General features: G+C 51.8%; 1 protein-coding gene across 1 annotated transcript; it reads left to right on the top strand.

The window, feature by feature from the left end:
• The first annotated feature begins 74 nt into the window (after positions 1–74).
• Positions 75–22,998, top strand: BOC (BOC cell adhesion associated, oncogene regulated). The gene is made up of 18 exons (XM_054269894.1): positions 75–159; positions 518–796; positions 8,381–8,527; positions 8,822–8,965; positions 9,372–9,665; positions 10,490–10,762; positions 11,312–11,610; positions 14,320–14,482; positions 15,067–15,177; positions 16,367–16,573; positions 17,380–17,561; positions 18,676–18,781; positions 18,967–19,089; positions 19,720–19,941; positions 20,318–20,544; positions 21,127–21,206; positions 21,839–22,032; positions 22,359–22,998. The coding sequence occupies exons 1-18, from the start codon at positions 75–77 to the stop codon at positions 22,538–22,540; spliced, it is 3,318 nt and encodes a 1,105-aa protein (XP_054125869.1). The 3' UTR covers positions 22,541–22,998.
• The last annotated feature ends 28 nt before the right edge of the window (positions 22,999–23,026 follow it).

The raw sequence follows: 23,026 nt of genomic DNA, 5'->3' as shown, positions 1-23,026 counted from the left end.
GCCACAAATCCACTGCATCCCCTGCAGCAGCTTATGGGACCCTTCCCTGGGCAGCCCAGGTCACAGCACATGGGATGGCAATGACACGTGGAAGGAAGAGGCCCATGTCCCCCGTCCCTTGCCTCGTGCTTGTGGCTGCCAGCTGTTTTGCCAAACTGAGTGAGTGTCTTTTCTTACCCATTCTGGTTTGCCTCAGTGCATGGCCATGCTCACAGACAAAGGGGTTTCCTCTCTCTTCTGTTCCCTGAGTAGCCTTGACCAAAGGTCTGGGTTCAAACCCTCTTCCAGAGGAGGATATATTTGGAGTCGAACATTTCTCTCAGGCAGTGCTAGGAAGAAATGGGCTGAGGTTCATCTCTAAAAATTAGGGTGAGTGTATGAGGACTCCAGGGGATGGTGCAACACAAGGAAAGGCCATTTGGAATGCAAGTAGTACAGCACTGCACCTTTTTCCTCTGCCCATTCTATTGCTGAGTCTCACAGAGCTTTCTTATTCCCGTTTTTTCCCTCTGCGCAGGTGAATCTCTGCAGGTGACAGTGCAACCTGCCTCTATTGTCCAAAAGCTTGGAGGCCCAGTGAGCCTGGGGTGTGTGGTGGACCCCCTCCAAGTGAACCTCACCTGGAGACTGAACGGGAAGGAGCTGGCTGGCTCAGACGAAGTGCTGGGAATCCACGTGGAGCGAGGGAAGCTCAGCATCACGGCTCTCACCAACCGCACCGTGGGGCGCTACCAGTGCATCGCTCGTGTGCCTGAAGGAGTCATTGCCAGTGTCCCTGCAGTGGTGACTTTAGCCAGTGAGTAGCTTTAGTTCTCTGACAGCCCCTGCCCTGCTTGGGCCATTGCTCACACATCTTGAGAGGCTCATCTATTCTTGCTTGCTCGTGCTGCCATCAAGGGATGACTCCTTTGGCATAGGCCCTTTTGTAGCATTTTTGGTCATGGACTGGCTGACATGGTGTGGCCCAGTCTGACCCAAGCTATCCTCCTCCTGCGTGATAGGCTACAGATCTGTCCTTCAGGGAGAAGTTTTTGCAAGACCAGGGAATGCCTGAGCTGTGGGGTTTGGTTTCCTGACAGCTAGGCTGCCTCCTCTGGTTCCTAACTTATTGATGGAGTTTATAAGTAGTACCTGCTGGAGCTGATGGCCCAGCTGCTGCTGGGGCTGATGCCTGCACAGTGTCAGTGTGTGCTAAGTTTTACTGCCTTCTTGAGACACAACTCTGAGCAAGGGACTTTGCTCCTATTCCTGAGCTTACGTGCTCCTCACTGCTGCCCTCTGGCACTGGGAGACGTGTGCATGGCCAGAGGTGTCTTAGGTGGGCAGTTTTTCTTACAAGCACCTGTTTTTGGCCAGATGTTGTATGTATTTGGGCAGAAGGGATTGTATCTGGATGCATGTGAGAAAGAGCAGTGGAGAGCCCCACCTTCTCAGAAATCCACGCCGTGTTTGGTGGAGCAAGTGTGTGCAGAGGAGGCTGCCATTGCCTTGTAGTGACAGTCCCTGAGTGTAGAAAGGGCTTCATCTTTCCCAGCAAAAGGGACTTTGGGGCTAAGTCTTAAGAAAATGAAGATGTGAAGATGTTTGTGCAAAGTGGGGCCTGGCTTTGCTTTAAAGCCAAGAACTATTGGCTTGTCACTGTTACATTAATCAGGAGTGAAATGTTTAGGCCAGACAGGGTGGGAGGAGGAGGAGGAGGCCAGGGAAAGCAAGGAGAGAGTTGCTGAACTCTGAAGCAGGGTGGGAGGGGGGTAGTTGTCACGGGGCCGAATCTGTTGGGGGATTTGGCCTGAGCCCCATGCTGAGATTAAGTTTCGGAGAACACATTCCAGAGCAGAAAGGGGGCTGTGTGTGCTGGTGGCCTGATAGAGAGAAGGAGAGGAGGGGAGAGGTGGATGGGATTACCAAGGGCATGGTTTGAATTTAGGAGAGCAGGGTGTGCACAGCTCCTCAGCCTGATCAGCTCCTGCTTAGCTGATCTCCTTTTCTTTTTTCACTCGCATCCCAGCCCGCTACCACCAGCTCTGTCTCCTGGGAGAAGTGTGTCTGACCTATCTGACTGCTTTAGCAGTGAATGGGGGACAGGTCCTAAGGCACCAGAAGGCCCCATAATGTCCTTCAGGACGAATCTAAGCCTCTGAGTAGTGCATCAGCCCTCTCCAGGAGCCAAATCACCTTCGCCTAGTGTGTGCAAAAGAGAAGGACTTGGCCATTGCTACGTCCCTGTCGTGGCAAACGCAGTTCTGGGAGGAAGTCAGGAGCACCACTCAGTGGAGCTCACAAAACTGGAGCCAGAGGCCGGATGATCAATAGTTAATCCATTGTGGAAAACCCCTGTGCTGTGCTGTAATGCACGGGTCCCTCATCCTCAGGGGTAGCTGGGGATGGCAGAGGCTGCATCCCACACACCTGGATAGCCTCGGGTGATAAAGAGCACCTAGATGGGTAAGATATAGCAGTCAGTGGGTGAAGAGAGAGATAGGGCATCCCAGTGAAGGTGTGGGACTGAAGGTGTGGGAGGAGAATCTTCTGGAGAGGTTCAAATAACCAGTCTCATGTTCATGAGCTGGAGTCTGCTTGCAGCAGTGGTGTTGCTCTGAAAGAACAAGGAGCACCACTTGGTGGTGAGACTGAGTTTGAAAGCTGTGGTAGCAGCTGTGGCCCAGGCTTTCTGTCCTGCTCCAGACCTCCTCTATAGGACCTTGCTCAGAGCTGATTCAGTGGTGACCATGGAGCAAGGAAAGCCCCTGGCAGGTCAGCTTGCAGTTGATAAATCTCCTCCAGATAAACTTCAGGGCTGAAAGAAAACCCTCTGAAAGTCTTAGTTCCATCCAAAAATTATTTTGGGGTGGCAAGGGGAAAGTGAAACTGGAATGTGTGAATGAAAGCGGTGGGGGGAAGGAGGGCGATGGAAACATTTTCAAGGCTTGGGTTTATTTTGGAAGAGGACCTGGACTCATTGGAAGAAGTGACTTGCTAGGTTTTGAGGAGTGTAGGTAAAGTTGTCTGGCCAACTTTTAGGCTATTTCCCCTCCTTTCTTTGGGCCTTGTTTGAAGGAAGGAGTCTGGAATGCCCCAGGCTCTGTGTGCCTGGTGCCCTGGGGCCTGCTGTGCTTTGCTGACAGTCAGCAAGCAGATAGCCATCACTGCAGTGCTGGCAGCCACGGTGTAGCCCTGGGACTCACACCTCCTTCTCTCATCTGAGCTGATGAGAGTGATGCTGAGGCCAGCTCTCTTCCCCCTGGCTCAGAGTGCTGGTTGGAACTTGCATTTAATTTCTCCAGCAGAGATAAAATAACTGTTGTATATCCAAGAGGTGGAGGGAGGAGGGATTTGCACAAGGGAAAGATTTCACAAAGTGACAAAGGGAGCAGCACTTCAGGCATTACTTGGGCACCACTAAGTCCAGTTAGAGATGAACTGGAGCTCCACAGCAATTGGAGCACCTTGGCAGCCCATGGCATGTCAGTGCAGGTCACACCTACTGATCGGTGCTGGCCTGATTGTGGTGCACAGGATCAGCCCTGCAGGCCCCAGGGCAGCACTGCAGTCTGGGACAGCTTGTATGGATAAAACAGGAGTATCCCTGGTTTTCCAAACCAGGCTTTAAGCCTTGGTATGAGTGAAAGCTGCAAAGAAGAAATGTTTTCTGTGCCTGATTCTAGGTGGCAAAGTTGCCATCCTGCCAGAAAGCCCTGCCCCAGCCCCTCTCCTGGGCAGGGGTGCTGTATGTGAAAGGCACAGCTGCAGTGGGCTCTGGTGGGGCTGAGTGATTCCACCATGGACTTGTACATGGTGCTGAGGGCTGGTTCTGTAAAAGCTACAGGCTTGGAAGGTCAGGAGGTCTTCATGGAGCTCACAGGGGCTACTGAAGTGCAGGGCTGAAGCAAGGCTGATGAGCAGAGGTGGCTGTGTAACTCCCAGAACTCATCTGTATGCATAGAAAATCAGGGCATCAAACACAGCAGCAAACGTGACCTGGATAGACATGATATTTGAAAACAAAACAGAAAAATAGATGAGGGGTGCAGTAAAAAAACTTCACCTGTTCCAGTGTCCCTGTGGTGTGGGGTTGCAGGTACCTCTGTCCCAGGAATGCAGTGGGCAGGGGTGGCTCATTGCCCTGTTCCCTCCATCATGGGTGAGGTCAGTCCTTGGCCTTGTGGCAGCACGTGTGGGAAGCTGGGCCTCAGCATGTGGAGCTTGTGGGCAGTGACCTTGCACGGGGTCGGGCTGGGCATCCCCCAGGAATTTGCAGCTGCTTTCTGAAGACAGCCCCATTCATTTTCCTCCGCTAGGGCCTCTCCGCAGATACTCCCCAAAGGGAGGGAGGGAGGGAAGAGGATAGCTGCCTGTTGGAAAAGCATATGCAGAGCAGGCACGGGAGCTCTGGTCCCGGGGGCAGAGGCGATGTGAGGAGGGGAGAGAAGGAAAACACAGGTGGTGTTCTGTGAACCATCGGAGCTGTGGCATGAGGACTGTGAGATGGCCCAGAGTGGGGGAGATGTGCTGGGGTGGGTATCAGTAGGCTGGAGTCCGTGGGGCTGTGCCTGTCACAGCAGGGTGGGAGGAATCTGGTGATGACAGCACCAGTGCCCAGGCTCCTGTGGTGCTGGCTGGATGGGGAGCGAGCGCCATAGCCCTAGGCTGCTCTCACAGCTGAGGGGGGGAACAGTGGAAGGTGCCTGCCCCCAGGCTGGAGGACCCTATTCCTGCCTATTCCCCTTCCCTCCCTTTCCTCTTTCACCCTTCCCTATGGCAGGGAAACCTTTTACCTTGGGGCCATCATTTCATTTACTATTGCTTCTTCTCCAGATTTATTTATGGTCTCCCATTCATTTAATCAACTCTGTCTTGCCTGCCTCGTTGCTTGGCCCCCAGCCCTGGGACTCAGCTGGTTTCCCTCCCCAGTGACAGCAGCACAGTTGGCTGCAGGGCTGCACCCCAGTTCACCCCATCATGCCTCAGAGCTGGCTGCAGATGGACATGAGCAATGGCCTTTGGTTGCACTCCCTCCTAAACAAAAAAAGGGGGGGAAAAGCCCTCTTGTCCCAGCACGGCTGGGATTGGCAGTGCTCAGTCTGTCTGTCCGCAGCACCTCCCGGACAATGGCTGGGAGATGAGGATTTGCTTCACTGTGGTCAGGCGTGTCTTTTAAGGACAAGAACATGGGCTGGCACGCTGGATGCTGCCATGTGAGAAGGAAAACCCAGCCAGTGAGAGGGGATGTGGTTTCTCCCAGCTGCAGTGGTTGTTAGACTCCAGTGCAAATTGCATGTTAGGTGTGGGGCCTGGCTGCCGCTGACTGCGCAGCTGAAGGGGCGAGTGCTGCATATCCCCCTGGCATGGATCCTGTCCTCCAGCCCTCCCTGCTGGTGGGGGACATGCCTGGTCCCCCCACAGCTCAGAGGCAGCTTGTTTGAACCCCCCAGGACGAAGCTGGTTGTCCCAGCTTGGCACTGTGCCCTCTGTTTTGCTGTGCTGGGGCCAAATGTAACAGGATGTGTGGGGGAGCTTGTCCCATGCACAGAGGGGGACAGGGGTGGCCCTGACCACCCCTCACCAGCTCTGGCTGACCCATTGGCCCCTAAAGGATGGCTCTACATGCCCATACCAGTGGTGAGCGGGGCAGTTGAGATTGCCTGTGGCCAAAATCCATTGGCAAGTGAACCAGTCTTCTTCTCTGTGGGGAAGCAGGAATTTAGGAGAGTAGTTTGGCAGGAAGCTCGTACACTTGGCATATGAGAAAGTAGTTTGTCCCAGTTCTGCTATTTTTTCCTTCTCCCCTCCCAGCTTCAATCTGCTTCTCCAAAGGCACCTGGTTCTTGCTCCCCCAGCTACCCCAGGATCCCCTCCTTTCCGCTGTTCTTTCCCCCATTGTCTACAGTTTCACCCCTTGTCCCTCACTTCTGGGCTGAGGGGAAGCCAGGAAGAGCTGCAGCTCCCACTGTGAGGCTGCACCACCCACAGCCGTGAGATGTGGGCCGAGCCACCATCTGGGGGGCTGCCTGGGAGAGGCCCCCATGTCTGCCCAGCCCACAGCCATCCCAAGGGGTGCCCTGGCACAGGGTCATCATTTTCCATCTTCAAGATGGCTCTGCTATGCCAGGACCTTGGGTCTGCTCTTCTTCCAGGCTCTTGGGCCCCTTCTTCTCCTCAGGGTATGTGTGCACGTACACGTGCTCATGTAAGTGTGTGTGTGCAGATCCCTGCCAGCGTTGCTGGAGCCTGTGCCTTGGCTCCAAAATCTTAATTTGGCTGTGATGAATCCAGACCACCAAGGCGCACATTAATTTTCCTGATGCTCGTTTATATTTTGTTGATCAGCAAAACATGCGCAGTGTGGGCAGGCAGACCCTGGGCTTTCGCCACTTCTCCGCCTCTTTCCATTTCTGTGGCTCTCACTGTTTTATTCCTTGATCAAATATAAAAAGCAAAGAGGAGAAAATATCCATCATCGTTCCCTGCCCTAGCAGTAACTTTCGTTGGAGGGGGAGCGTGAGGCGCTGCCAGCTTTTCACAAGTTAAGAGTTAACTTTCATCTGGCTTTAATATCCAATGGAAACATGGCTCCCCTCCTCAGCTTGTCTTAAAGGATTAATCACATTTCTGAAGTTCACCCGTATCCCTTCTTTTTATTATTTTTTTAATTGAACAATGCCAAGAAATTCCAGAAGTATTAAGCATGTTCATTGCAAATCATTTTTATGACATTGCAAAACCTCCCCTTTTCTTTTCAACCTCCCCCCCTTCCCTCAGATCTGGGCCCGGGACCGCTGGCTCCCCCAGCAGCCGCCCGACAGCCCCTCCGCACCGCGCTCGGGGAGGCTTTCTCGATGCCTTGCCAAGAGAGCTGGTTTTTATTTAAACTCCATAAAGGATCTTGCTTTAATCAGAAAGTCTGCTTGAGAAATTTCATGTCACTTTTCCATGACTGTGGGTGGGAGAAGCTTGGAGCCAGAGTTGTCTTTTGCTCTTGGAGCGCTGCTGCATTTCCCAGAGAACAAGCCCCACATTTTTCTGCTGGCTGGGGCTGCCAAGGGAGGCTGCCTGCCGCCTGCCCGCCGCCAGCCCTCCTGCTGCCCCCGGCCCCAAACTGCCCGAGGGCATGGGTGCCACGTCCTGGGATGGGTTCTGGGCCCGAGGGAGCTGTCGACAACACGAGGCTGTGCCCTGGCTGCAGAATGCAGCACACTGCATTAGACTGGGGTCTGATCCAGAATTAGTGGCATGCCATTCAGGAGATCTGTTAGCCCTTGATCCTGGGAAGAGGCACCGACCTGAGCCTTGATATGACAGTGTCACCTGTCACCCGTGACAACAACCAACTGCCGGATGTGCTGTTTTCACTGGGGGTGAAAACACCTGGGCTGGTGGACAGCATTGTAAAAATGCACATGAGGGACTTTTTTCCTGACACAAAACCTCCTCCCTCACAGCACAGGTGTCTGAGACAAACTTCAAGCTTGCAGTGTGTCAGCGGGATTTGCCATCATGCCCAGAGAGAATGGAAACCAGTTTTCTCTGAAAAGTTTGGTGGGGCCAGGTTGGCATACTCCCTGCCCTTCCAGATCTGTGGGGTTTTGCTGCAGTCCTCTCCTCCTGCTTTAAAAAACCAGGGAAAAGAAAACAAAAAGTTAGGTACCCTTATTTCCTGTGCTTCCAGTCCTGCTACCCACATCAGCCCAGCCAGGGTGGGAATTCCCATCACAGCATGGGCAGAGGGATGTGGTGGGACAGGGTTTTCACAGCTGCTTTAGGGAAGGAGCAGCTGTGCCATGTCGAGGAGGAGCTGGTTTTCCTTGCAAGTCCCTGTTCTTTTAACTGGAGCTTGGGCACACGTGTGGTTAACCAACTTCCAGCTGCAAGATACTTGATTGGAGCAAGAGTGCCTGGAGCAGAGGTGCTGATTTCTCAGGTGTAGGAGGAGCTCAGGGAGCATCACACACTTCCTCCCACCTGGCATCTTGAAGCAGGCTGGGCTTCCTGAGTTATGACTACAAAGTCAGGTTCTCAGTAGCAGGACAGCAGCCATGTGTGAAATAGCAGGCGGCAGAAGGACCATTTTTGGCTGCTCTTCAGTGCTGCAGTAAGTTGGCTTATTTTTTACTCTCAGGCCAGGATTTTTCACACCCAGTTTCCCAGCCCTGGAGCAGGCGGTTTCTCCAGAAGCTGTGTTTTAAGTTACTCATTTTGTAGGAAAAAGTGGGGGTGGGGAGGGGGAGTCGTGAAAGGAAGCCAGTTTCCCTAGCTGCTGGGGTCACAGCAGTCCTCTGCCGGCACCACGAGGAAACAGCCCCGAGTTCATGGGGAGAGCAGGAGCTGGTGCTGAGATGTTTAGCCAGCCACTGAGATGCCTTGTCTTCTGCTCTCTTTGCAGATCTCAAAGATTTCAAGTTTGACGGCCAGCATGTGATCGAGGTGGATGAAGGAAACACAGCCGTGATTGCCTGCGACCTGCCCGAAAGTCACCCCAAGGCTCAGGTCCGCTACAGTGTGAAGCAGGAGTGGCTGGAGGCGTCCCGAGGTGAGCGCACAGAGGTCTGTCCCAACAGGTTCCGCCACAGGACCCTCAGTTTCACCCTTCCTTACCAGCAGTAGCTATCTCTACCTGCTGCCTCCTTGTCCCTTTGCCACCTGTCTGAACACAAGTTACTTCAGGGTCCCTGGCATGGTCTCCCTGATGTCCATGCTGCCTGGGACATCATGGTTTTTTCTTTCCCCCTTGTCCACCTTTTCTTCAGGACACTGCATGTGTTCCAGGAGGCTGGACAGGAGTATATCTTGTGATCATGTGCCACTTTCTCTTCTCTCTCTACAGACAATTATCTTATTATGCCATCTGGAAACCTTCAGATCGTTAATGCCAGCCAGGAGGATGAGGGGACTTATAAATGTGCTGCCTACAACCCTGTAACACAGGAGGTGAAAACTTCAGTCTCCAGTGAGAGGCTCCGTGTGAGACGTAAGCCATTCTCCTTTCACCGCACATCTCCAGCTCTGAGGGCTATCTGGTACAGCTGGTTTCCTGAGTGAACCATTATCAGTTGCTGAGAAAACTCCTTTCCAGCAGCAGAAGGTCCCAAGGTCTGCTCCTGGAGTATGTGTATGCAGCCCTGGGGTTGCCATGCTTCCTTAGGATTTGTTCTTGGTGGTGGGCGGGCAAAGGCCCTTAGCCCTTTGGCAAAGTGGCTTTGGTGTGTGCAGAGAACCCTTACAGAATGTCCCCCTGGTCCTGCATTGCCGTTTACCATCCCAGCAGAGGAAAACAGTGTGCCCTACCATTATCCCTACTTACCCACTGCACAGGGTGCTCTCCCACCATCCACCTTCTTTCCCACGCACCTCCTTCCTCCATCTCTCCTCCCCAGGCTCCACAGCAGAAGCAGCCCGGATAATTTACCCTCCTGAGGCTCAGACCATCATTGTCACCAAGGGCCAGAGCCTGATCCTGGAGTGCGTGGCCAGCGGGATCCCCCCGCCGCGGGTCACCTGGGCCAAGGATGGCTCTGGCGTCTCCGCCTACAACAAGACGCGCTTCCTGCTCAGCAACCTCCTGATCGACCCCACGAGCGAGGAGGACTCGGGCACCTACAGCTGCACCGCTGACAATGGCGTTGGGGAGGCCGGCGCCGCGTTCATCTTCTACAACGTGCAGGTGTTTGGTGAGTGCTGCTAGAGCCATTGTTTCAGGAAGGACTTGGACATCTCATCTTCTTCTAGGGGAAGATACTAGCACTGAAGCACTCTTCCTCTCCCTGGACAAACCACAATGTAATGCAAACCCCTACTTGTGGTTCCAGTTTCCCGGAGACCAGACTAATTCTTTCTTCAGGGCTGTAGTTCCTCCTCCTTGGCTCCCACCATGGGCTGGAGATGATGGATCCTCCTTTCCTCTGCAGAAGCTCTTATCCTGTCATTTGTGGCACTGCTTTTGCTCTAATACTTTCTAGTGGAAGCCTGATTGCTTTTTAGACATATTTGACATTGGCATAAGGAAGACACTGGAGTGTCTTTGTTTTGTTCTGTTTTTTATTCTGTTGTAGGGAAGCTCTATGTGGAGTGGAGAACGTAAGGGATACTACACCTCAGATATTTCTACCACACATAACTTCCCAGTCTCACAATTTTTAGGGAGATTAAGCCTGTTTCACAGATTGCATTTCATCAGGTGCCAATGTGGTGTTGTGGCACAAGCACAGTCTTCGCAGAGTAGCATTTCAGCTCAGAAAAATGGGACTTGTCTGATGTCCTGTGAGAGGGCAGGTGGCCTTGGGCTACCTCCCTTTGCAGCTTATGTGGATGCTGAAGGGGAGGGACACTGAAGCAGACCCATGTGGGCCCCCACAAAGGGAGTAGTGGGACTTTAGGGTAGGAAACAATCCATCACTCTGCTCTCATCCCTGCCAGAGAGGAAAGTGCAAAGCCATGACCATGCCATGCTCCCAGCCAAGTGGTGCTCAGCTGTCTGTGTTTGTTCCTCACACAGAACCCCCGGAGGTCACCATGGAGCTATCCCAGCAGATCATTCCCTGGGGCCAGAGTGCCAAGTTCACGTGCAAGGTGCGAGGGAACCCGCAGCCCTCGGTGATGTGGCTGCGCAACGCGGTGCCGCTGTCGGGCAGCCACCGGCTGCGGCTGTCGCGCCGCGCGCTGCGGCTGCTCAGCGTGGGGCCCGAGGACGAGGGCATCTACCAGTGCATGGCCGAGAATGAGGTGGGCAGCGCCCAAGCCATGGTGCAGCTGAGGACAGCCGGCCCGGGTAAGCCCCTCTCGCCAAAGCCATGGCCATTCAGTCACAGCCCAACAGACAGGACAAAGACAGGGGAAGGAAGTCAGGGTGTTGCCCCTGCTTCCTATTTAACCTGCGCTGCAGGCGCTTCTCTGCCTGAGGTCTCCATATCTCCCTGTGGGAACACGTGACACTAGTTTTGCTTCTAAGGGCGGGGCTATGAGTGCACATTTGGGTGATCTCTACACAAGAGACACAAGACATCTAGGTGTAGTGCCTCACCCTATGGCTTAGCTCTGTCTCTGAACTTGCACTGAGCAAGAGCTTAAAAACTGAATTTACCTGGAGTAGGAGAGGCACTACCCGATTCCTTGGACCCTGTTGAACTTACACAGTTCAACTTACCCGAGGAACTGCAGAGAGACAGAGAACCCTGTGGTTTATAGCAGGGGAAGGAGGGATTGTTGCCAATACCTTTTTGAGTGGTACAGCAGGCAGCACCGCACAAGGGGCTCACAGCTGTGCCTTAACCACAGACTGGGATAGGTGTTTACCCTGCTGTGACACCTTGTCTTCCAGGAGCTCCACTCAACCCTGGGCAAGATGCCCAGCTGGACTCAGCTCTACCTCCAACACCACCTTCCAGGGACAGCGCCTTAAAGCTGCCCTTGGATACCGCTGGACTGCCAAAGCCTGGGACAACCCCTCTAGCAGCATCTCCACAGTGTGCAGCCAACAAGGGGCTGGTGACTCCAGCCGAAGCCCCCATCATCCTCAGTTCTCCACGGACGTCCAAGACAGACAGCTACGACCTGGTGTGGAGACCCCGGCCTGACAGCAGAGCCCCCATCCTCTATTACGTGGTGAAGCATCGCAAGGTATCCCTGTTTTGCCCTGCTCCCATCTTCCCTCTGCACCATTCCTTGGATGGGGTGATGGCCTCACCACACATTTCATGCTTTGTGGGCAGGGGCACCCATCACTCACTGGTGGCACTGGTTAGTGGGAGCTCCTGAGCTGCAGCCTCAGCCTGTTGAGGTGTGATGGATACGGGCTGTGACAGGCGGTTTGCTGAGCTATCCAGAAAGAGCCCAGTGGCAGTGCCTGCCTGCCTAAGAATGCAGAAGGCACATGCACGCACTTCCCAGTAGCTTCCATGCCCAATTCCCAGTTGTGTGTTTGCACAGATAGGAAGCCCTGAAGGCAGGTTGCACAATGACTTGTTCTGCACAGTGACTTGTCTTGGCACAAGCCACTGGAGCACCTCTGCCTTGAACGGGCTGCAGGACACAGAGCAGCAGCCTCTCCGCTGCATGTGGCTGCCCTACTCAGCAGCACTGAAGTGCCCATGCTCAGTGAGTGTGAGGAGCCAGCAGAGAACTGTCATAGCCATGCTGAATCCTCTGGGAAGGTCCTTATCCCCCAGATTTATTGTTGTAGCTGGAAGCAGTGCACTGTGGTGTGTATCGCGTGCAGGTGGCACAGTGTGAGCACATGGTGCACGGCCAAGTCCTGCTGGAGCCCATGGGCTCCTCCCTCTAGGATGTGTCATGGCACCACAGGCACAGTGCAGGCACAGCTTACCCCAGCAGTTTCTTTAAAAGGTGAAGCATTGTTGAGGGAAAAATTCTGGTTTTGAGTTCTAAAGTATCTCATCCATTTTGCTGGGGATAAGTGGGAAAAAGAGGCTTGAATTTTTTTGTCTGCTGCTTTTCTTTCCTTTTGGGTAGCCAGGGAGTTGCAGTAGAGAGGCAGGTTTTGCCTCAAACCCCAGAGGGTTTGAGTATTTCCAAAAACATGCCAGATCGCATGTTTGGGATTCCCACCCACTGCAAGGCACTGTTTTCATGTACATGTGAGTGTATGTATCTATTTTCCTGGAATTTTGTGCTTTTGTGAAAATATAGTGCAATAGAAGACTGTTACAATCCTTGATTTCTTTCTAAAAAAAATTAAGATGAGGATTTCAACTAACCATCTCTTTAAAGAGCCCTTTAAAACAAAGGGAGAAGATGCCGGCACAGGAACACAATAGGGCAAGCTTAAATAAAAAACAAAGTTGCCAAAAGCATCCCCAGACTATTGGCTCTGGTAGTCTGCCAAGGAGAGATTTATTCTCCAGTGGTGTATCATGTAACTACCAATTCTGCTTGCAATCTTAACTTGCAGCCTTGGAGTTTGTCCATATTTGATTTGTTTTTCAGCGCTTCACCTGGAAGGGGCTGTGGGGCAGTGAAGGTTACCATGGGTCACTGCAGTTTGCAGTAATATGTTTTCAGTGTAGTCCAAATTCTCAGCTGGAGACTCTTTCTTGGGATGCTTAAGGATTGTGTGGGAAGGAATTAGTCCCAATAACCCTTAAATGTGTTTTAAAAGAGTCTCTTTCTATCCAAGATTCTTAGGATCAAGTTATATAATGATCTGGTTTTGACATTTCTGACTGGAAAAGCATGTGTGTGGAGAGGGAAGGAATCAATTTAGCAACAAAAGAAAAGGCTCTTTGTGTGGAAGACAGCTGTAAAGAAAGTTAGACCTACTGACAGGAGACCTACATTTGTACTGGGCAAGGTTCTGCTTCTTCTCTAGAAAATGTCTGTGAATGTCTCTTTTTACCCTGTTCCTACACTGCCCCAAACTCTCAGCAGCCTGCAAGCAGTCAGATGCCATGCAGCCCTTATTTTTGTTTCTTAAGAATTTCTCTTTCCCTTTCCTGATATTAGCAGCCTTTAGGGCTCCCCTCCTTGGCCTCACAACTTTGCAGGCTCAGGAATAAAAATAAAACAAGGCAGGCATTAATCAGTCAGTGTCAAACGCTTGGGGAAGATGAATGATACAGCAGAGTCTTGGCATTTCCGTTCTGTTGCGTTGCCTGCATTACTAATTCTCCTTTTGGCACCGGGTCACTTCAGTGTCCTGCCTGTTTGCCTGCAAAAATATTATCTTTGCAGCTGGGGAGCAGGAGGAAGGTTCCACCTTCCCTCCCCCTCTGCATGGGGCACTAGAGTATCACAAAAAAAACCCCCTGTGTTTCCAAGCTTTTCTGAGGGCTATGGCCATGCAGTCTCTTCCCTGCAGAAACCTTTGCTCTAGCATTATGGTTCTTCATTTCAGCCCCAAAGTGCCAGGGGTGAGGCTCGATAAAACTCATTAAAACAAAGTTGTGTCTGGGTACCTCATCCCACAGAAATGGCCAGTGTCTAAATGAGCAGCTCAGCAGCTGGGCTGCAGGAGAGATTTGGCTCCTAAAGCAGCTCAGTCCTGTGGCTAATGCTGCATTTTGGGGGCTGCTCCTGCTCTGGAGATTTACACACAGAGAGTGGTGGTGGTATCAAAGGGAACCAGAGGATAGAACAGGGCTGACTGAACCCTGGGGTCAAGAAAACACACTGGGGCTTGGGTGAGTTGTCCTGCTTATACCTGAAAATTGCTTTGTAAAATCAGGCTGGAAACATCTCCTTCCTTTGCCAAGAAGGATGAGAAGGTAAATGTGGTTGGTATACACAACTTACTAATAAAGTTTCTGAGCTCAGTGCCCGCAAGAAGCCCAGCCTGCCCCAAGCTCTGCAGCACCTGCATTGGTCTCTCAGCAGGTCACCAACGCCTCGGACAGCTGGGCTGTGAGGGATGTCCCAGCCTCGCAGCACCGCCTGACCCTCACCAGGCTGGACCCTGGCAGCCTCTACGAGGTGGAGATGGCTGCTCACAACTGTGCTGGCGAGGGACAGACAGCCATGGTGACCTTCCGCACTGGTAAAGGACAGACCTTCCCTGGGGTCCCTTTTGCTCTGAGTCAGGGGAGTGGCCCTCTGAAACATCCTGTCCCAGCCCTGAGGCACAAAGCACCAGCCTTTGGACAATGGGAGTGTTTCTGCTCTGGAAACCCATCTGTCCTCAGCTTAGAGCAACTGTCAGAAGGGAAAGTGGAGGGGTAGGATGGGGAAAATTCTAACCCATCCTCTGTGTGAGTTGGAATAAGTCCCTTCTTTTCTTGGTATCTCAGTTGAACACCTGCAGAACTGTAGAAAATGTGTCTTGCATAAATGTCAAGAGATTGTTTAATTCATCCTCTGCGGGGAGGCAGAAATCTAGCAACATTTCAAGAAAGCAAATTAAAAGTTGTAGAAAATTAAATTTGAGGGGGATTATTAACAAGTCTCCCCCTTTAGCTTTTGTTCTTGCCAGCAGGCTGAGTGCTTCGAGCCCCTAGGGCTGTTAGAGTCCAGGAAGTACTTACCTCCACATCCTGTCTGGGAACATTTGCTTTCCTCATCACAGCAAAAGTTAATTCTGAGTGCATCTCTCTGTTACTGATGCCACCTCTCCTTTCTGCACAGGCCGGCGCCCAAAACCAGAGATTGTTGCCAGTAAAGAGCAGCAGATCCAGAGGGATGACCCAGGCACGAGCACGCAGAGCAGCAACCAGGCCGACAACAGCCGTCTGTCCCGTAAGGCCCCCCCTGAACTGGCACTGGGGAGCGTGAGGGGTGCTGGGTGGCAGTGGCCAGGCATGCTGGGGTTGAAGTCTCCGCTGGGTAAATCAAGAGTGCAGTGCTGGATGAGTGGTTTCTAGCCTCTGACAAGGAGAGGTCCTTCTTGGACACCCCTGCTACTGGCCTTGGCAGACAGCGAGTCCTGGAGAGCAGGCAAATCCCACTGCCTGGCCCACTTTTAATGCGAGGACATCTCAGCAACTCTCTGCCTTTTTCTGAGTTCCACACAGGGTTTAGAAAGCCCTGTCTTGGAATCTGTGAATGTGTGAGGCACAGGAGCAGCAAACTGCACTGCACCAGTGGGTGCTGAAGGAGTGTGAGGGAGGAACGGGGACCACTTTCCATCCTGCATGTCCTGGCATCCTCCTCTCTCAGCCAAGCCCTGGCTATGGGCAATTAGTTCCCATTCTACAGATGCAGAGAGTGCTCCATTTGGGTATCTTGCTGCACTGGAGAAACATCAGATCCCTACTGGTCAATCTAATTTCCCGTTTCCCACCTTGTCTCTATCATGACTATTGCCTTTATAATTTCTGTGAAATTCTCTCCTTCAATCCTAATCCTGTGAGTTCCCATCCTTCACTCTTCCCCATACTTATTCATTTGTTGTCTTTATTTTCATATCCATAGCTCCATTCGTCTATTTTCCATCTTTTGATTGTTTTCCTGTCAAATTGCATTTCCACAGTTCAGAACTTTTCCTTATTTCCTTCTCAGCTGTTCCTTCTCAATCTCTTCTGTTTCTATCTCTTGCACTTGGTTGTCCCTGCATCAGTTTCCCCCTGCTCACTGCTTCCACATCACCCAGGCTTTTTGCTCTGTCTCCAGCCCTGCATCCACCCCTCACACTGCTTTCCCTCCCATGATGGGTGATCACACCCCAAACTTTGTGTCATCCCACTTGAGCCGGGAGTGGAAAAGCAGCAAGATGTAAGCAGGAGTAAAAGGTGCTTGTGGGCACAAACTGAAAGGCCTGAGAGTGTGGGGGTGCCAGCTCTAATGAAGAGCATTCAGGAATTGCAGAGCATGTGGCTGGGTACAGTGTAGGTAGTCCTTCACCTGCATACCACTGAGCCATAGGATCCTCCAGACAGGGTGAGCAGAACATGTTTCACGTCCTGATGTCCTTCTGGGTCCCTTGCAGCTCCAGAGGCACCGGACCGTCCAACCATCTCCATGGCCTCCGAGACATCCGTGTACGTGACCTGGATCCCCCGTGGCAATGGCGGGTTCCCCATCCAGTCTTTCCGTGTGGAGTATAAGAAATTGAAAAAGTTGGGAGACTGGGTCCTGGCCACCAGTGACATTCCTCCCTCTCGCCTCTCTGTGGAAATCCCAGGCCTGGAGAAAGGTAGGCAGGTGCTCTCCTCCCTGCTTCCTGGAGGTCTGTGGGAAGGCTGCAGGGTCCCTGTAGGATGGTTAACGATCTGTCACGTCCTGCTCAGCCCTGGCATGTGTGAGCAAAACAAAGCTTCCCTGACTCCTGCCCTAGGTGCGTGGGGAAAAGGCTGCAGACACTTCTCCAATTTCTCCAGCTGCAGAGACCAGCATAGGTTTGACCTCCCTCAGGGAGGCTTAGGCATGTTTTTCTGTATTACAGGATACAATTACAAAAGGCATATGCTTTTGCCTTTTACAAGACAGGACAGAACTTTCCTTAGTTACAGGCAAGACTGATGGGCACACAAATCCCGTTGCACTTCACGTGAGAAAAGATTTCATCACGGAGCTGAACAGCTTAGAAGGGGAACATAACTACCCCAAACTAAAGATCAGTAAAATTAAGTTTGAATAAAAATTATGTAGGGTTTGAGTTTTGAACTGATGTTTATGTACTTAATTCCCATGGAGTAGAGGAAGAAGATAATGTTTTCATACCTGCTTTCAGGCCAGGATATCCTATCAGGCACCTTCCAAAACTGCTGTCTGACCTTTGGACCATCCAGACAGGAATTGGGGAAGGTAAATAAAAACAGGCTGCATCTAGAACATGGCTGAAATGTGGCCATTCAGTGTTTGTACTTCCACAGCAAACTTGCTGTAGGCTCTCTGCTTTCTGGAGATGTAGCCTCTCTTCACAGTCAGGGTCATGCTGACAGTAGAAATCTTGGAAAACTCCAGTCCCTGCAACCGTTTCATTTCCTATTTTCCCCACAGGCACATCCTATAAGTTCCGTGTCCGGGCGCTGAACATCCTGGGAGAGAGCGAGCCCAGCGCGGCGTCTCGGCCGTACGTGGTGTCCGGGTACAGTAACCGCGCCTACGAGCGCCCCGTGGCCGGGCCCTACATCACCTTCACAGACGCCATCAACGAGACCACCATCATGCTCAAGTGGATGGTAAGGCTCCTGGGGGTGGAGAGCGCTGCGGGGGCAAGAACCAGGTGTGTGGGTGCTCCTCGCACAGCTTACACATCCTCCAGGTTACCACACTGGAGCTTGTCACTAGCACAAAGGGATCTGGGATCCAATAGCTGTGTCTGCCAAAGGAGGACTGGCCTTGGGACATATAAAAGGCCGGGAAGTCACAGAGCCTAGGAAACCCTTTGCATCTGAATCCACGTTGTATACAGGGAAGATTTCAATGGATAACTGTGGGGTCTTGACCATTTTGTTCAATAAGCACAGTTGAACAATGCAGGGGGCGGCTTGCTTGCTCCATTAGCACCTCCTCTCTCCTAGTATTTTCCAGCAGATATGTCCTTCGCTCTCATTTGCTGGGTAACAATCCTAAATTTGATAATCATTTACAGCAGACCACTGCAGAGGACTTTTAGGAGTGGGTAGGATCTTTTGGATAACAGGACCATATCTGAGTGTCTTCAACAGCTTAGAGCTTCTTCAGAGGGATGCACTGCTCTCCTCTGCTAGCTGCTTCTAGCCAGAAATTGGCACAAGGCAGGATGGGCACTGCTGTTCATGTAAACTCACACAGTAGCTGATAAAGCACTGGGTAAAAGACAGCAAGAGCACACGAAGCTAGGACAGTACTGCCCTGGGTGTGGGGGAGGAAGAGAGTTGTCTTCAGAAACACAGAGCTCCTGCAGTGACCAGTTCATGGCAAGACCCAGTTTCTCTGGAAGCCATGAGCCTACTGAAGTCAAGATGATGGTGTGCTTGCTCATGCCCAGCTGAGTCACTGTTGTTCAGGAATTTTTTTCTCTTGAATCACTGTCTGAGGCTGCTGAGAGGGAGCAGAGCACTGGTTGCCTGGAGTGACAGGCCCAGATTCACAGCTTGTCTGTTACCTGAGAGAAGCAAAGCTTGAGAGTAGCAAGTAGTACTGAGCTTTTGTAGGGAAGCCCTCATTGTGCAAACCAATGGCAACACAAAGAAAGTCTCTCAGCTAAATTATCTTCCTGTCCCATCCCATTTATCCCAGCTGCTCCTCACCTAGTACAATACAAGCATGGACATCTCTGCTAATTTCTGCTCTCCTTCCCATTCTCTGCAGTACATCCCAGCCAGCAACAACAACACTCCCATCCATGGATTTTACATCTACTACCGCCCCACTGACAGTGACAATGACAGTGACTACAAGAAGGACGTGGTGGAAGGTAGGAGACATAGAGAGACTGGGCCCACCACTGGTCCCTGCTGGAAGACAGCACAGCCAAAAAGAGCCCTGTGCACAAAAGGCAGTGGCTGTCCAGGCTGCTTTACCAGGCACTGCTGCAGAGCTGGGCCAACTGCCTGTTCCCTGAGGAAGTTCAGAGCTCCATGTGGTTTTTTTCCTCTTCAGGAGATCGGTACTGGCACTCCATCAGCCACCTGCAGCCAGAGACCTCGTATGACATTAAGATGCAGTGCTTCAATGAGGGAGGTGAAAGTGAGTTCAGCAACGTGATGATCTGTGAAACCAAAGGTAAGTGGATTCCCAGGGCAGCTCTGGGAGCACAGCTGCTGCCTTCCCTGCCTGCAGCTGTCAGAGCACAGCTGGGCAGGAACCATCCCTGCCTGACAGTACATTACCCAAGCTCCAGTGAAGTGGTGAGGCAACACTGGAGAGAAGAGAGACACAGGGTTGTCCATGCTGTTGAGCAGTGTGCCCAGTCTGTGCTCGTCCCTTGGGCAGAGTCCATTGCTGTCCCTCAGAGCAGCAGTTACCTTTTGTTTGCCTATCACATGGGTGGTGACTGGAAGCAGAAGGGCTCACTTTCCCTTGCTGTGCTGAATTCCATGTTGCACTAGAAGCAGGCCCCATGTTGTCTTCAAAGCAGTCATGACAGGAACAGCATTAAGTCCAAGTGTGCGCTTTGGAGAAGCTATTTTGGATTTGCTTTTGCTTGAGCAGTCCACAAGCAGATCTGGCAGAGCCGTGGGCCGAGCACAGAGGCCTTGTCTGTACTGCCATATGCATCAGCCTAGGATTCCTGTCATCCAGCAGTGCTTCTTTAAAGCCACCATAGAAGTCTGGCCGCTCCACAGCAGCATTGACATCCCTGCACTGCTGTGCTCTCTGCCATGTCTCTGATGTTCTCTCTTCCTTCCACAGCTCGGAAGTCTCTTGGTCTGCCAGGTCGTCTTCCACCCTCCCCAGTGCCCCCTCAGCAGCGTCCCCCACTCAGTGGTGGGCACAGTGGCCTGGGGACAGGAGCCATGGTGGCCCGTTCCAGCGACTTGCCGTACTTGATTGTAGGCGTTGTGCTGGGATCCATCGTCCTTCTCATTGTGGCTTTCATCCCCTTTTGCCTTTGGAGAGCTTGGTCCAAGCAGAGTAAGCCTTGTTCCTTGGGGGCTGATATGGTTTGCCTGTGGATTAAATCTGACCCGGGGTGGAGTTGCATCAAATACCCAAAATGTGAAGGAGTTCTGGGAAGCAGGGAAGGGACGGACAGAGGGCAAGTCTCAGATGTCCTGTGAAACCCCATAAAGACAAAGGCCACTGTTTGTCCCTCATCCTGCTTGCCTTGTTGCAAAGGAACCTCTGGGACTAGGGGGAAGGGCTCCTTTTCACCATTTATCTCCAAGAGTGCTTTGGATGCCAAAATAGCTGCCTGATAGGACAGCCTAACCATATACATGCTGAGCTTCAACAAGCTTGACTTTACCTCTAATTTTTGCCTCAGACTTTCTTTTCCTTCCCTCTGCAGAGCAAACCATTGACATGGGCTTCCCAGGAGCTGGGCTGCTGGTGTCATCGTGCCAGTACACCATGGTGCCTCTGAGAGGCATCACTGCTCCTCGTGCCAATGGACATCCCTTTGCCAATGGGCAGCCCTATGCCAGCAGGGCACATCTGAATGGCATCTGCACCTCTACAGGAGTGGGGTACACAAGCACCAAGCCCCGAGATTACAGCCCCGATGAAATGCCACAGGTGAGTCCACACCTGGAATCAAGAGCTGGTTTGTCCTGAGCTGGAGGCCACACTTGCAGTGAGAGGGCTTTTCCAGGCATGGCTGGCACACTTTGCAGCATGTAGAAGTGGCAAGGCTGGCTTCCCAAAAGCGATTTCCCCATTGTAGTGAAGTCTGAGACACGGGGGGAACAGGAAGGACTCCAAAACACAGATGAAGGGGTGGTTTCTTGGGCCAGGTGCCTCTTAAGGCAGGAGAAGGCAGTGAGGAAAGGCAACTCTTACAGGAACAGTTCCTGTCCCCTGAGCAAAGCTCACAGGGACTGACAGTCCTGAGGACTCCGTCTGTAAAAGGGTAAGAGGCAGTGCCAGAGCTGAGATGATAAATTGCTTATCCCCCACTCATTCAGCAGTAAGTGTAAAGTGAGTTTTTCAGTGCTCAGTTTCACTACCCTCAGTAGCAAAAGAAACAGTTTCAGCTTTTTCTGCCTTCTGCTGTAAGCACTTCAGCGGTCTGCCCCAGGGCTCTGACTCACAGATCAGCATGTGCCTCTTAATGCTGCTGTGTGCCAATGCTCTGCTAAGAATCCTTCTCTCCTTCAGTCACACGAGGAGACCAATGCCTTGCTGCAGGCAGGAGTGCTGCAGAATGGGAGTGGCCAGCAAGACTACCAGCCCTCCAGGTGAGTCCTGGCCTGTGGAGAGAGAGGGTGGAGCAATCTACTGGGACCCATAAGACTACATCCTCACAGAGGCCTGCCGTCAATACACTCCTGTCTGTCCCAGCTTTGAGAAACAAATCCAAATCTCTAGCACTAGGACACCTTGGTCTAAATTCTCCTCACACAACTCATTCCTCTTAGGATTTCAGGAAGGAATAATTTAATTGTAGAGGTGGCCAAGACTTACTCCCCTCTGTTCCCTTTTCCTCCTCCTGTTTCTAAGTGGGAGACTGAAAAGCAGGATGAGAGAAGCAAACATCTGTGATTGATGCTGATAAACAGCTGCCCTAGAATCTGCCCTCACACAAAGTGAGTGCTTTGTGTCTCACTGGTCAGACATCCTTCATTACTGTGCTCCCTGTGAGTCACTATTCCTCTCAGCTCCTGTGGCATTTGCCAGCTGTTGGGTCCTGGATACCAGGTCTCACATCACCTCATTCCCATACCACTGTCATATCCCAATTTCTGCTCTTCCCTTCATTTAGGAATGTTCTGTGTCACAGCATTGATGAACTGGCTGTAACACATGAGTTAGATCTTTCAAGGAGGAAAGATCTGTAAACAGCACTAAACCTCTTTGCCTGCTTCCCCAGATTGCCCAGTTCCAGAACAGAAGACAACTCTTTCCTCTACAGTCTCCCAGATGACTCCACTCACCAGCTTCTTCAGCCACAAGATGATTGTCCTCACCTTCAAGAGCACTTTGTTGGCCTCCACCATCCAGTGATAGGAAGCAAAGTGGGAGGGCCTAGCCTGGATGCTCGACGGGATACCCTCTTCCACCAAGGTCAGTGGTTTGGGAAACTCCATGCCTCCTTCATCTCATCATTTTAGGCTGCTCTTGAGGGGAAATCTCAATGCAGAGCCTTTCTGATGGCTTGTATTCAAGTGATATGAATCCATCTCCCTAGGGCCTGATCCACCCCTGTAGTGCAGATCAAACTTGTTTTGTGTGATCATGGCATCGAATTCCCACACAGACTTTCAGAATGCAGATCTTCCTCTTTGATCAGAGTACCCCTCCTCATAAAGTGAACTGTTGACCTGAAACCTCCCACTGCATGTCTCTTTCCAGTGTGCATTGTAATAATGTCTTGCTCCTTTCCCCCTCAGGAAGCCCTTGCTGCTTAGGGCTAGTGCCAGTTGAAGAGGTAGAAAGACTAGACTGCTGCCAGTCCAGAGATCTCCATGCCCAGAACCCGGTGATCACATCTTTGGGTCAGGACCTACCAAGACATCTGAACAGCAGCCCTCCACCACTGAGACCCTTAGAGACTCATCCTCCCACCAGCTAGGGACCAAGCTGCCTTTTGCAAAAGACTTATTCTAAAGAGAAAAAGAGAAAGGGTATTTATTTTTGTATAACACCTCTATTTATATATTTATGCACTTGTATATAGATGTATATGTGCCTTTTATAATGCTATGGAGACAGAAGGCATCCTCAGCAAGGTCACAGGAGGACCCAGGAAACAAGGCAGCAGCTCCCAGTGGCACCATCAGAGCATACAATGGAAACAGCTGGACAAGGGACACTGCAGGACATGGGTCCAAACAGAGCTGCCAGCACCCTCTTGCAGCGAGGGTTTCACAGCAAATAATGCTGCCCAAAAGGTCTTTTCCTTTCCCCCACAGGAAAAGTTTGTTCCAAGAACATGCTCCTGTGAATGGACTGGAGTTATGCACTCTGCCTAATCAACTTAAACAACATTTCACATACACGCCATCTGCAGCTGCCTATCTGTAAAGACAAATCCACGCTTTAACATCTAAAATAAAGG

This window comes from Melozone crissalis, unplaced genomic scaffold (genome assembly GCF_028551555.1).
Source record: "Melozone crissalis strain CALT ecotype California unplaced genomic scaffold, PUWL_Pcris_2 ptg000008l_1, whole genome shotgun sequence".
NCBI classification, from domain to species: Eukaryota; Metazoa; Chordata; class Aves; order Passeriformes; family Passerellidae; genus Melozone; species Melozone crissalis.
Note: the sequence above shows the minus strand (reverse complement) of the source record. Positions and strands in the feature narration are given on the sequence as shown.